Source organism: Vulpes vulpes, chromosome 3 (assembly GCF_048418805.1).
Source record: "Vulpes vulpes isolate BD-2025 chromosome 3, VulVul3, whole genome shotgun sequence".
NCBI classification, from domain to species: Eukaryota; Metazoa; Chordata; class Mammalia; order Carnivora; family Canidae; genus Vulpes; species Vulpes vulpes.
In genome coordinates, this window is record NC_132782.1 from 26,148,108 (window position 1) to 26,163,186 (window position 15,079).

At 37.3% G+C, this 15,079-nt stretch overlaps 1 protein-coding gene across 9 annotated transcripts in view; it reads right to left on the reverse strand.

Moving 5' to 3' along the window:
* The window catches only part of PDE1A (phosphodiesterase 1A), a 322,617-nt gene that overhangs the window by 63,890 nt on the left and 243,648 nt on the right, over positions 1-15,079 (reverse strand). For all 9 annotated transcript variants that reach the window (XM_072752106.1, XM_072752103.1, XM_026018380.2 and 6 more), the window contains 4 exons: positions 11,284-11,466; positions 6,353-6,419; positions 3,199-3,315; positions 2,182-2,322 (listed from right to left, as the gene is read on the reverse strand). In XM_072752106.1, the coding sequence (XP_072608207.1) occupies positions 2,182-2,322; positions 3,199-3,315; positions 6,353-6,419; positions 11,284-11,466 (508 nt within the window). The remainder of the gene's footprint in view (positions 1-2,181; positions 2,323-3,198; positions 3,316-6,352; positions 6,420-11,283; positions 11,467-15,079) is intronic.

Below are 15,079 nucleotides of genomic sequence, written 5' to 3' on the forward strand. Positions count from 1 at the left end.
ACGTGCTAGAAATAGTTATAAAGAAGGCTATGTAACTACTTTCTAAAAGCTTATCATTCTTAAAGCTATGGCTTTGAATGCTTGATTTTCTACTTTTTTTTAAGATTTTATTTATTTATTTATGAGAGACATAGAGAGAGAGAGAGAGAGAGAGGCAGAGACACAGGCAGAGGGAGAAGCAGGCTCCATGCAGGGAGCCTGATGCGGGCCTGATGCGGGACTCGATCCCGGGTCTCCAGGATCACGCCCTAGGCTGAAGGTGGTGCTAAACCGCTGAGCCACCCGGGCTGCCCTTATTTTCTACTTATTATTGTTAACTTCTACTTCCCTTTACCTGTCAAACCAGACTCCTGGGAAGATGAGTGAGTAAGCTTCAACCCAGGACCAAGGAAGTCCCGCCATGATTGCATCTGATCTCAGCCGAGGGGCACAGTTACACCGTAAGTCTGTGATGCCCGTACATGTATCTTACAATAGAAAAACAAGCCCTGAGGGTGACAACACACACAGTTCATTCAGCCTTCTACAAGGCCACAAGGGGGCCATGCTATTTCATCAGTTAAATTTTTGAGATTTCTTTCTCCCCTAAATGGGACTTAACTCCAGAGCAGGTTACATTACTTTGTAATTTTGGGGTAGAATGTATATGTCTATTGGATTGGTGGTAAGACTCCAAGAAAATCCTTTATTGAAAGCCTTTATTAAAAATTGATCTGCTAGCCATTAGCCATTATAACTGCCAGCTATGTAAGTGAAGCTCCATGGATGTCCTGCCCGCTGATGTCCCCAAATGTCTTCAGCCATGAAGCTGGCTAATTGTAAGCCCATCAACAACCTCAAGTGAGAACCTGCTAGTTGGGACCCTTCTAACTACAGACCCTTGGGAGATATTGATGAGTTGTTGTTTTAAGCCACTAGTTTTAGAGCAGTTTGTTTTGGACAAACAGATAATTGAAACACAGGTTAGAAGTGGGATCTGGGCCCAAGGCATTGGTTGATGTGCAACGTTTTGGAGGCAAAGAAAGATGAAGAGGAGTAGGTAATTTCTTCAATCATGATATGAGACACTATTGGACCAACCACAGAAAATGGACTGTATGTGTAGTAAACAACACACTATTGTTTCTTGGGGGAAAATAAAATTATTATGAAAATTTTCTATGTATGATAAAGTTGAAGAATCATGCAACTGTTGTATATTTTCAAGATCTTCAGGATGACATACTGTGGCCCTGGGGCATTGCTTGGGACCAGATTAGGAACGGTCTCTGGTGTGGACAGATGAGGTATTGAGGATCTCTGGGCCCCAGAGAGTATTAGTTACATAGATCAGAGTGCCAGTGATCCAACAGAACATGTGTGTGACTTCTAAAATCAAAATAGTTAGTGCATATTGTGGGATTTGGTGGAGCATTCTATTTACATGCAGTTTATGGCACTGCTTCAGCATAGGCTGACGCATAAAAGAATCAAGAAGGTACCAAGATTTGGGCATCTCACATGGCCTTACCCTTTGAACCTACCTCAGTGTGGAATTTTTAGAAGGAAGAGTTGCTCCTTCCTTTTCACTTTCTGGGAGTCACCCTTACAAGGTCTCAACTCTGAGACCTTACAGAAATTCCAGGCAGTGTCAGAATTCCTAACATCTACTCAGGTTGTCACCAGATTGCATTGCTGAGTTAGTCACTGATTCATTCATGTGGAAAGAAGAGGAAGGAGAATTTGGGAAAATTCATAGAAATAATTTCTGAAATCCCTACTAGGATTTGATTGTGATTAGCAATGCAACTAAAGGAGAAAAAGCCACAGAGGTCAGCTTGGGAGAACATGATAATATGAAGAAAGAGCACTGTAACTTTTATCCCAAGACTTTTTATGTAGGTCATTTTTTTTGGCTGATCCCTACAGGAAAAATAGGTTATGAACAAAAATATTCTAGAGTTCAAATTTTGGGAATTTTGCAGTATATTTGCATTTGCCTCTGGATATCTTTTCACAGAGTTAAAATATTTTTTTGGAAAATGTATATTATGAACAACTCATTAACCCTCATAAATCCAAAAGATCATTTCTTACAATACTTCAGTGGGCATTAAAGGGACAATGGCAATGTAAAAGAAAGGAATTTGATATTCCAAACTATTCCAAACCAACAGACTTCAGTTACAAAAACTTTCTTACCATGATACCTGTATGAAGCATTATGTAGTGCACAGTTTGCGTGACATCAGCTGCATGAATCAAATTGTGATAAGGATTTTTGTACTTGCTGTAACCAACTTCTAAAGCTTCTGCAAAGGAAATTAGGCAAGAAACAGGAATCTGCGAAAAGTAATAATTATGATTATATTTTGACCAAAATAGAAGCACTAAATCAACATGAGCACAACAATGTTTGGGGTAGGACACAAATATGAGTCAGATGTGAGCAGTAGGTTCTTGAGGTTAAATGTAGGTTGTTCTGAAAAACTGTTTTATTAACTTGTTAGCTTTTAATCCTGAGAAAGATTGCAACCTCCGGGTCTTTGACTAAGATAGATGAAATAACAATCTTACCCATAAAAAAAAAAAATATTATCCATACTGTCGTCTTTAAATATTTATATTTTCCAGAGCCAAGACAGAAGGCTAGTTATTAAAAGGGTAAAGTTCCCAATTACAGTTGGGAAGTTTAGTTTTTCTATCTGTAATACAAGGGATTAAAATAAATGATCTCCCAGTACCTTCTAGCTCAAAAAGTCCATGATCCTACTGGTAATGAGGAAAGGTACAGCTTACAGAGTGCTCAAAAATCTGGTTGCTTAAGTGGCTTTAAATGAAATTAATTAGAAGTCCTTTCATCTCAGTTTAAGAAAAGCTACCAATAAAGGTTCATTCTGTGTTTGGGAAACAGAGATTATATTAAAACAAAAACAAAAACACAGCTCCCAATCTCTACATGACTGTTTTGTGAGTAATTCAAGGGGATGTTGTATCTTGTTGGAATGGGGCTACCATGGCCCCATGATATCCATGTGGAAATATGTCAATGGGTCATGGAAAATAGCTACACCGCGTGGTGAACTCATCCCCCTAGGCCTGGGACCTGCCGACTAGAAACATGAAATGCACTGATTGATGACTTGATGGCTCTGCATTTTAATTCTTACTCAGATAACTAATTCTAGGAGCATTTTACTTTTGTTCCATATTTCTGACCTTGAAACGATTGATAAGATCATATCTGGTAAACAGTTCATAAATCATAAACTTCAGACTGTGTTCTCCACTTGCTTCATTTAAGGCAAATACGTCAAAAGACCATTTATCAACGTCCTGTAAGAAGAAAAAAGGAGTAAATACTTTAGATGACAACATTTTTTTAAATATTTTTTTTCTTTATTAATTTATGATAGTCACACAGAGAGAGAGAGAGAGGCAGAGACACAGGCAGAGGGAGAAGCAGGCTCCATGCACCAGGAGCCCGACGTGGGACTCGATCCCGGGTCTCCAGGATCGCGCCCTGGGCCAAAGGCAGGCGCCAAACCACTGCGCCACCCAGGGATCCCCCTAGATGACAATACTATAGAGTTGTTTCTTTCTATAAAAAATTCTTGGAAAGATCAAGCATTGTAGATTCAGCAGGACACATTTCAATTTAGAACATCAGGCTATATTTTCCCCAGTGTCTGCGATGACAAGAGGCACTTAGTATCCCTGGGTTTACAAAAGTGAGGCCATAACATGTGCTGTAAGTACTAAAATCTTCCCCTTAATCCCAGAGTTATCAAACTGGATGTAATAAACCCCATAACACTGTAATATTGATCTCATTCTCCATCTCTCTTCAAATCCACCCCAAAAATCACTTTCCCAGAGTGGGCTTCATTTTGAGGTAGAATTACAGATATGCAGGTGATGTCAATGTCAATGGAGCTATAGGGGAAAGTAGTTCCAGTTTCTTTTTTCCCAACCACCACCTTCTACATGGCTTGAAATTCTACTCTAAGAGTTAGTCTTTGGATTTAAAGCTTTGATATTTTATGTCTTCTTTTAAGATGCAATTACCCTAGAAAGATAGAGGACTACCTTATTCCTCACTCTAACCTTGGCTGATTCATTTATACTTTCCTCCAGGGACAGAGGGAAAGGGAAAGAAAGTGAGGCCTTTGACTGAGGAGAGGGAGGAAGAAAGTAATTACAGCATTTCAGGCGATTCCTTAGGGAAGTGGGCAGGTCTGTAGGGAAAGGAGTACATACCCTTGGAAAAACTCCACTGACAGTGGGAGGAGAAAAAGCAACGAGCAAGTGTGCCAAACCATTCCAGCTACCTCATGACTTTTTGCTTTAGGTAAGGCCAGGATGAAACCTTGCAGAGAGGTTCATAAAATGGACTTGTAACAGTGATATCAACCCTATATACTAAGGAGGTTTTAATATAAAATTTTAATTACTAAAATTTTAAAAATTTAAAGAAATAACAACAGTAAATTGTAAGGATTATTAGAAACTACTAGCAAAGTGTATGTTTACATACACACAGCAGGTTTAGTACCGGGTAGGCAACCTTAAGACTGTGCATTAATTTTTAATTGGAGCTGAGATTATTTAGAACTTCGTTCATTTAACAAATGTTTACAGAGGCCAATTATCTGTACTGTAACACGTTGAAACTAAACTGAGAATCTGATAAAAAGTATTCAAACAGTCTTTTTTAAAAATACTGCTTTTGAAAATAGCAATAACAGGTTCAAATGGTATTTTTAATCACTTGAAAACACCAATGAGATATTTTTTTATTTGCTTGTATGCCTTTGTTAAATTCCTTCCATTTGGCCCTGGTTTGATCCCCCAAACACTTGCTTTATGTGCTTGTGAATTTAAAATCTCTGAAGGTTGCGTTAGAAGGCATCTTACCATCAGTAAATCTCAAATAAGGCCAACAAATCTTTGATCAAATTCCAAAGCTAACACAGAAGAATTAGTTCAGATTGTTAGGAAGCTGCTGTTTATAGTTCCTGCTAGGGGTTTCCCACTGAATAAAAGTTAGTTTTCCACTGTGGGGGATTTTTATCAACAATGATGATTTACATTTATAAACTAGTGCAGATGCTTCATTGAGAACAAACAAGACAAGAAATACCTCAGGAAGCAAGACCTATTTAAAAATATTCCTTAATGGTAATATTTCCTCCTTCCACCTGTTTGTTTTTACATTTTTTTCTATCTTGTATTTTAGAAAGGTGTTTACTTTCTCTCATACTAAAATATTGTGTTGGTTTCCACATAAAGGTTATTAAAATAAAAAAAATTAAAAAGTTATATTCTTGCCCACAGTTGGGGAAATCAAAATCTCACAAGATACAAGGAGTAATTAATATCCTATAATGTGACATCTCACTTATATATTTGTCTTTATTATAGCTTTAGAAACATATAAAAAAGTATCCAAGAAAAACTAAAATTAATAAGATTAAAGTCTAATATGCAGCAGAGGAGAAAATATGCAAAGAGGATGCTTAAAAGGAAATTAACCAAAGAATATAAGTAGCAATATAAATTTAAACTAGAAAAGGAGTTTAATAAATCAAAAATAAAGCAACTCAGGATGGTCCGTTGCCAGTGTCCTTTAAATTCTTTGGTGATATAAGAAAACCACCATGAAATTGTTAGAGGAGACAAAGTTGAATTTCTCCACCCAAATTAAATGATAGAAAGAAATAAGAGATGTTGAATGGTGAGCCTGCAAAATGCCTCTAGAAATAGGAACAGAGCTCATGGGTACACAAGCAGTGGGACAACTGGACCCAAAACTGTCACCACTTCAGAGTTTCGACTCCAGCTATTTCTAACATATTTCATACTGCATTTGGGTCTTGGCCACAGAAAAGCAGAGATAAGAGAGACACATTTCTTTTTCTTTTCTTAATTTTATCTTTTTATATTTTCCCAGACCTAAAATTCTAAACAAATTTCTTTCATATAAGTTTTGTCCTGGAACATCTTTTTTTAACGCATGCAACTTTCCTGTAATATATACAAAAAACATGTATATTCTGACAAGTCCTAGTGCCTTCTTAACACCGAATTCAAGATCTACCTAAATAAAGCATGAAGAAGAAAAAAAATCACATATGTGTGTGCACACATATGCATATGCATGGATATAATTTGTTAGTGCAAATCAATCCTCATGTAAGTCTACAATGAGTCATGACTTGGAACACAAGACATGTTGTAAATGGCTACAGTATTTTTTATGTACCAATACACAAGCTGCAGCAAAGACCCATTCTTATTTTCTCCCAGCCATTTTAATAAGATTTGAAAAAAATGACTATTTGAAAAATTAAAATAATTGAAATTATTTCACCTTTAACGTTACTATGACAGCTTCTGGATATACCAAACCAACCATGTGATAGGACTTTCTGTACATCCTGAAAAAAGAAAAATAAGTATTTATATGACTCATATACTTGCAGTTTTCAACTATTTTTTAAATATAAGGGAAGAGATTACTTTTGACTTGTTCACCTTGTATCATTACTTTCAGGCTGTCTTTGTGGCAACAATGATAACTATGGTCACCATTTATTGAGAATCTACAATGTGGCATATGCTAATATGAATTTGCCTACACACAAGCACCCTACTAAGTCAATATAATTGACATCTTTCTCTTCACTTCATCCTATTAAAAGAGATTGTCTTTGTATGTGCAACAACGCTTTTTGGCATGCCACTACATCAATGACAGAAGAGTTATTCTTGTTTTGTGTTCATTTATGTGCCAAAATTTTCAGGCTGGAAGCCTAATGTCATTAAAATATTTCTTTTATGGGTTTGTTTCTTTTTTTATATATATAAAATGGAAATCATGAGAGAAAGAACATGTAGTATCACCAGAATTTCCACAGCTTCCTTTTTTTAAATTTAAAAATACTATGGCAGACCATATTGACAAAAATGGCTGAAGGCTGTTTGAATTATCATTTAATAAAAATTAAGAAACCTTATGCAGAAGAAAGTTATTTCCATTTTTATAATAACATCAATAAAAATATTATTAATTAGTCATTTGTTGGATCTTCTGATGAGCAACCAAAATGACATAGACCAAATATATACAACTCTTCCATTAGTTCATTTGACAAGAGAATCTGTGTGATACCCTAATGTGTAGGAATGGCATAGACTTCTGTTCAGAACTGGAAGATGCATGGTTCATCCACAAAGTCCTGGGAAGAAAGAATATAACTATGAATCGTGTCCCTTCATTTTCCTATTGTTAGTCCATTGGCAAGCTGCATTCCTAGACTATACTGTTTTAACTTCTCCAAAAATGCCTGAATAAAATAATAATTTAATGACTATATCATTAATTTGTATGAAGGAGGTCAATAATAAGAAACAGTCATTTGGAAAATAATTTGCAATTTCATAAAACCACTACAGAAAACACTAATCCTTTTTGGTTTAAAAGGTTTTTGTAATTTATTTATTTTAGAGAGAGAGAGAGAGCACGAGTGGGAGGGGCAGAAGGAGAGGGAGAAAGAATCTCAACCAGACCCCACATTGAGTGCAGAGCTGGATGCAGGACTCCATCACACGACCCTGAGATCATGACCTGAGCAAAACCAAGAGTCAGATGTTTAACTGATTGAGCCACTCAGGTACCCCAGACACTAACTTTTTGATTCAATGTACCTTATATTAAAAATCCATAAAACATATTACTTGGTTTCTATGTAAAATCTTTCTTTTTTAAAGAAAATAAATGCCAAATAATTCATGTTTCTCTCTCTCTTTTTTAAAGATTTATTTATTTATTTTATATATAAATAGAGAAGTCCAGTGGGTGTAGGGGCAGGGGGAGAGGGTGAAGCAGACTTCTCTTTGAGCAGGAATCCTGGTGCAGGGCTCGATCCCAGGACCCTGAGATCATGACTTGACGGAAACCAAGAGTCAGTCGCTTAACCAACTGAGCTACTCAGGCGCCCCTCATGGTTCTCTTTTTAATCTTGATTTCTTGAAAGTTCAGAATTAAAATATTGCATTTATGTTTATCTCTAGCCTAGGCCTCCTGATAAAGTATTTCCCCATTTTATCATAGAGACCTTATTTATTTCACTATTTCCATTTAAAAGACTCTAAATTTTTGAATGTGGTAATTGATTATAATAAAAAATTATCCTTATTCTCTATCTCTCTTGGAAGATTTCAGTTTATAGATAAGAATACTTCTATTAACTACTCCATTGAGCTAGGCATAATTATTCCAGTCTTGCAGGGCAAGGAAATTAGTAATTGCACTAAAACAGATCCAGAAAATGATGATGGTCAATAATGATATTTAGTTGTCTTGTGGGTTGTTTTTGTTTTTGTTTTGCAGACAACAGTCTTTTTCTATCTTTTTCTAGTCATTATTACTAAACAATGGAAGGACATGGGAAATAAAAGGATAATGGACTAGGAAAATAAGGTCAATATAATAACCAGGTGTAAGAAATTCAAAAAATTAAGTAACTTTCAACCTGTGGGACTTGATGGTAGAGAACAGTGATAGGATGCAGCAAAGAGAAGACATGCCTTAAATCACAGACTAGCCACTCACTGGCTATAGGACCTTTACAAAACGATTTAATGCCTCTCATCTGTAAAATGAGGATAATTATAAGGTTTTTGTGAATAGTAAATGATACCAATGTGTACCATAATATAATAAGGACTCAGTACAAGAAAGCCATTATTATTATTAATCTCCCTGTTTCACTCCTCGGCAGCCAGTGCTCTGGTCTTCAGGGCTCCCTGGCTTCTGTGGGGACTCTGGTGCTGATCTCTTAGGTCTGGAGGAGGTTGAGGAAGGAATGTCCACGTGTGTTCTCCTTACAAGGAATGTAAGGCGAGACCAAGAAGATTATCCTTCTGAGGAGATAGAGGAACTCTCCAATAATCAGGTTCTAATCCCACAATCCCTAACAGAACATTAGAACAAAAAGGGAGGGTGACTGGGATCAGAATCAGTGTGGGGGGGAACCTTACCAGAGCTGCCTCACATTGAGCAAGTAGCTGATACATGATAGAACCAGGAATTTCCTGGGCTCCTGCAAGTGGTGAAAGTCCAACTGTAAATATGATGGATGGCCTTGGGAAGTTTTGACTGTACTTGCAATGTGTGATTCAAAAACTCAAAAGAAGTCCCCCCAAACCAAAAACTATCTTATGTGAGACACTGGGTTAGGTAAGAGACCAACGGCAAGCAAGAAAATGACAGTTGCTGCTTTCCTGGGGCTTACTGAAGAGTGAAGGCGGGCAATAAATAAAAATTAGACGATTATAGACGGCACTCAGTGCTATGATGTAAACCACTGGTTAGGGTAGACAGAGTGATGAACTGTGTACAGAGCCATCAGGGAAGGCCTCTGGAAAGACAGGAAGGGCCAGCCAGGGAAAAGGGGAGGGCAAATCACTTTTGGTAGAGGGAATAACAGGATGAATGGTCTCAAGGGGAGAAAGAGTTAGGGGTGTTCATGGGGTTGAAATCAGAATATAGATATTCAGTCAGAAATGAAGGTGCCATTTGATGAGGCGAGAAAGTAATAAGGTGTCTAATCCTGCAAAAACCATGATACGGAAGTCGCCATTAATACCAAGTGAAATGGAAAACCATCAGATGTTTTTAAGCTTAGGAGTGACAGGGACTAATTTATATTTCATGCCGTCACTGTTAGAGTGACTTGTTTGGAGAGGGCAGCTGGGGAAGTTAAGAGACCTAACTGGAAAGCAGATGGCAGATCCCAGAGCTGGATACTGGGGTTGCAGGAGCAGAGGTGGGAAAGTGAGCAGATTCGAGGTCTATCTGGGGAAGTGAATTGCTAGGGGAGCTGCAGAGGCACTGGGTCTTGGGAGGGAAGACTTGAGAGATACTCAGGAGGGCTTCCTAATTTCCAAAATTGAAGGCGATTATCTTTGAAAATGAAAGATAAACATATGGCCCGATTTTTAATGCACCTCCTAATGGGGATACAAGAGTAATAAAAGAGATTTCATTTCCACATGTTTGTAACATACCAAGTTCTTCAAGACGGCTTGCTAGTTTAGTTACCTTACGTGTCTTTGATATTTCCATACTCTGTTAAACCAAATATTTTATGTAGCATATGAAAAGAATGAGAATTTACCATATCAATACACTTTACAGGAATCTTAATCTTTTATTGAATGGAAACAGAAATTTACTTCCTCAGTTTGTATCCTTTTTAGCCTGCCAAGTTCTATAATATTTTCTTTAAAAAGACAAAATATACATTCTTTTGGCAAATCACACATATTTTCTCTTATCTGTGATTCTCTCACTGACTTTCTGAAGTACTATGGGGATATTTTCGATTTGATGTTAATGAAAATCAGCAACTGTCACACACTTTCCTAAATTGTCTTTGGAAAAGGGCAATATGGTTATAGATACTCTTTCTCTCCAGCCCTGCCTCCCTATTGGAGGCTTCTGGTCCTACCTGGCAAGGGACCAGTTTATGCACCTTACTAGGGGTGTACAATTTTTTCTTCATCTAAGGGGTTTCTAATAACTAGTTTTCAAAATTGTCAGATGTCATGTGTTTACTTCAAGTCTTTTCTTTAGTTTTATGCTGGAACACTTGTTTCCTACACAGAAAAATCGACTGTATTCCTAAGGACTAACCAAATGTAAAATCATGCCACATTAACATGTATTTTACATCAGAACCTATGGTGATTTGATCTGGTGCTTCTAGGGGCCATCAAGTATTCCTTGTTTCCGCGACAGAAATGTTAAAAAAAAAAAAAAAAAAGAAAAAAAAACTCTTAGAAAGCAGGCATAAGAAGCTTTTCTTCCATGATGGAGAGGGAATGCTCTTTTTGTTTTAATGCAGAGAAAGGCCTGTTGGATTTGAGCATGTAGTATAGAATTTGTTTTATGAAATGTGACATTTTATTCAGGTGAAACTAGTTGTGTAACACGAATGCGTTGCAATTTTTTAGACAATTACTTACAGAAGTACATTTGAGGGCACTGGTCATTCAAAAGTCTTTGCTTTTAGCATTTAACATCAATTTAAAAGAAATAAAAGTAATAAATCCGGGACAAAACATTTTTGTTAAGGCAAGCTCATAATAAAGTTCTACTTTTGCTCATTCTGGGTATACTTATAACTGAGGTTTTCTTCAATAGGTAAAATATTTGACTTGTGTAATTTTGATATGGTAAGTATATCTCTTGCCTTCCAAATTTTATTGTCTTGAGATACTAACAATTTCACTTACCTTTCCACAAAAATTCCAGCTTGAACAGCATGCACAATGCTTCGAAATTTTGGTTTTTCCTCAGATTTCTTTTTCATCATCCCCATTTTCCGCGTGAAGGTGGACGCCAACCAGTCCCGTACTTCTGATGGGACTGAGTCTGTCTGAATGTCACTGAGCTCATCTTCAGTATCCAGCAGTCTTCTGTAAAAATTTATACCGATATTTAAACTTTAGGAACAAGTGAAGGAAAACTGATAACCAAACAAACATTGCAATAGGATTTAAAATACAGCAATCACTCTCTGATCATCCTTTAATATGAGGTACCTAAAAAAGAAAAATGATTGGGTTCACATTTGGGAAGCTCTGAATTTCTCAAACTGATGGTCTTCTGAAGGCAAGCAATGGTCTTGAGCATTTGCAGCTTCCCAAACGCAGTACCGTGATACCAGTCTAGAGAATATATCAACTAATGTACTATCCTAGTCATAAATAAAACTAAATTAGAGAGTTCATCAACAGATGTCTGTTATTAAGGAAGGTAACTGGAGTGGAAAGACAACAGGGGAATAGAAGCTATGGAAGTCGCCTTATACGTAACGATCCTGTGTATATAGTACAGATAGCACATGCTGCTTGCTTAAGTCCTTGGAGTCTACAAAAGTCATTCACATGTGTTATTTCATTTGAGTGGTATCTCTAAGTTTTAGGAAAATGATACATCAAGGACTCTAAAAGATACTCATTCTGAGATCAACATCACAGATTAAAATGTGAAGAAAAAAAGATGGATTATTTTGAAAGCTCATTTTAGGTGACAATGCCAGAGGAAGAGGAAGAGAAACACCTCCAGTTAAGTGCGGATGCTGTCTTGAGGGCATGCTGAGAACTGCTGGCCGAGGGTCCCTGTCCTCTCTAAGCTCCAGGTTAGACAACACTGTCAGGACTGATGGGTGGTAATACCTGCCAGTAAGGCTGGTCAGCTCCAGTGATCCAGAACTTCCCAAAAGTCTGAACTGAGAAGATGGTGTGAAAGGCTCCCCACAAATGACAAAAACACTCTACAGAGCGACTGAGTTTGCCTCTGGGAAGAACACAGGCCACCTGTCTGCCTCCTGACTTCCTTAATTCTGTGTCTGCACCAATTTGATAACTCAGAGCTATTTTTAGCACACTTGAGTTTTGGCTTTGGGGTTCCATGTGCTTAGGTAAAGCTCTTTGTACAGAGTGAAGCCTATGGATCATAAGCTGATGGAAAGCAGAATGACAGTGTGTGTGCTAGAACATCCAGAACAAGTCATCTTTGAGAGGGCAGGAACCAAGGGAAGGGGAAAAAAAAATAGCCCACCCACAGCACCCAATGCTATCTCAAAGAGTCACAAAAGGTTACATGAAGACCTCTACATGCTGCTCTTTATAAACATTCATAGTGCAGTCATTTGCCACTATGCACAAATGCATTTATGAAATTACCTTATGACAAAATATATAAATTCTGGAATTACAAAACTACATGTATGCATATGAAGATTAAAAAAAGCCTTACATAACTGGAAGTTAGTACTGATTAATACTTACTTTGATTCATTTTTAACTTTCTTTTGGAACTTATGTTTGAGTGGTTTTGATTTACTCTTAATACACCAACATTGTAATTCAAGGCAAAATGTTTTTTTTAGCATTTTGTCCATTTTAAATTGGATTGTTTAGCCCATGGCAGCAAGACACTACACTACGTGGTTTGAAAATTCAAGGGCTTATGCCATTTCTCTTATTTCTTATTCAGTGATAAGTAAAACCACAGAACAGAACAGGTGGCATGGGAATTCATTGTGGTGTAATCCTGTGATGTCACTGAGCTCCAAGAATTCTACTGCTGCCTCGTTTTATCAGCTACTCAAAGTAGAATGACAGACACACTGTAACGGTGGCCCATTGATTCTTTGCAAATTTGATGTGGATGACTTTACAGCTGTATGTCCTAAACTCATAAATTGCCCAAGACCGATCATCAAACATGACAAAATCAGCATATGGAAATAAGATTTCGAATGGAGATATGAGACTTAGGAGTCTGGTACTTTGGTAATTCTTAATCATGATGCATGATGTCATTCATGAAGAAGGAAAGAGCATATATAATCTTGGAGAAAGAGTAATGTGAATTCATTTGTGGATACAGACATAAAGGAAGAGTGTGTATAGAGGAAAGCATGAGATATGACAGCCTGTAACTAAAAGAAAATTTTGAAAAAGCAACACCTACCTCTTTGATGGTTAATTTTATACGTTACACATAGCTAGGGTGTGGTGCCTGTTATTTGGTCAAACCTTAGCCTAAGTGTACATGTTGCTGTCAAGGTGTTTTTTTTGGAGGTGATTAACCTTTAAATCAGTAGACTGGGTAAAGTAGATTATCTTACATACTGTGAGTTGGCCTCAAGACAAAGATTCTTTCACGAGGAAGGAATTCCGCCTTCAGACTGCCTTCCGACCAACGACTGCAACATTGGCTCCTGCCAGATTTTCCAGCCAGGGTCAGCGTGTCCTGCAGATTTCCAGCCTATAGCCCCCACAATCACATGAACCAATTCCTTGCAATTAATCCATTTCAATCTCTATCTCTCTCTCATTCTTTCTAATAATATAAAGGCTAAAGAGATAGAGGTTTTCATATATATAAAAGCCATACATATATAACATATACTATATAAAGGCTAAGAAAGACTATTTCTATCATTCGTGAATACTACGTAGTAACTACTGCATGGATTAAAAACCCAATAGATGACAAAGGCACATTAATATAACTCCATTATATTAATGTTCACTTAATAGAGCACATCAGTTATACCTCTGGTTTTGAAACACAAAAATCAGTTGCAAGGAACTAAAATGCCCTTTTAGCTATTATGGATCTAGGCACCAAACTGTCTTCTCGTGTATTAATAGCTCTTTTTTTTTAAATTGCTGAATCATAACGTATTGTATGGATATACTAGTTTGTGTTTATATTCAACAATGGCCATCTTGGTTGCTTCCGATTCTCACAATTACAATAAAGCAGTTACAAATGACTGTATGCAGACTTATCTAGTTCATTTGAGTAAATACCAAAGACCACAATGGTTGGATCAAATGGTAAGAGTATGTTGAGTAAAAAAAAAAAAAAAGGAAAGAAAGAAAGAAAGAAAAGAGAGAGAGAGAGAGAGAGAGAATGTTGAGTTTTCTAAAGAAACTTCCCAACTGTCTCCCAAAGTGGCTGTACCGTTTTGCATCCTGACCGGCAATGAATGAGAGAGAGGCCAAGCCACTATCTTCTCTCTCCTGGCCTACTGCAGGAGCCTCCTACTGGTCTCCCAGTTCTTGTCCTGATGCCCTCAGTCTCTTTCTCCTGGGGCCAGAAGGCTCTTTTAAAGTATGAGTCAGACCTTGTCAAGAACTAATTCATAAGGTCCTACACAGCTCGTCACAAGTGCTACCTCTACCTTCATCTTTTCATCAGTTTCCCCTTACTCATTTTCTTCCAGCAACACTGGCCTCCTTGCTGTGCTCCACCTTGCCAGCCTTGCTTCTGCTTCAGAGTCTTTGCACTTGTTGTTTGCTTTGCTTTGACTCTCTTACCAGTTTTGAAAGGGGTCATTTTCTCACTGTATTCAGGTAAAGAGGGTTTCCCTGACCCCCCTACTCAACTGGGAAACACCTCTGTCTTTTTGTTCTATTATTGCCTTCCTAGCACTTACCGCTACTTGATATAATGTTGTATGTTTACTGGATTGTTTATTCATTTCATGTTTAATCCACTAAACTATAA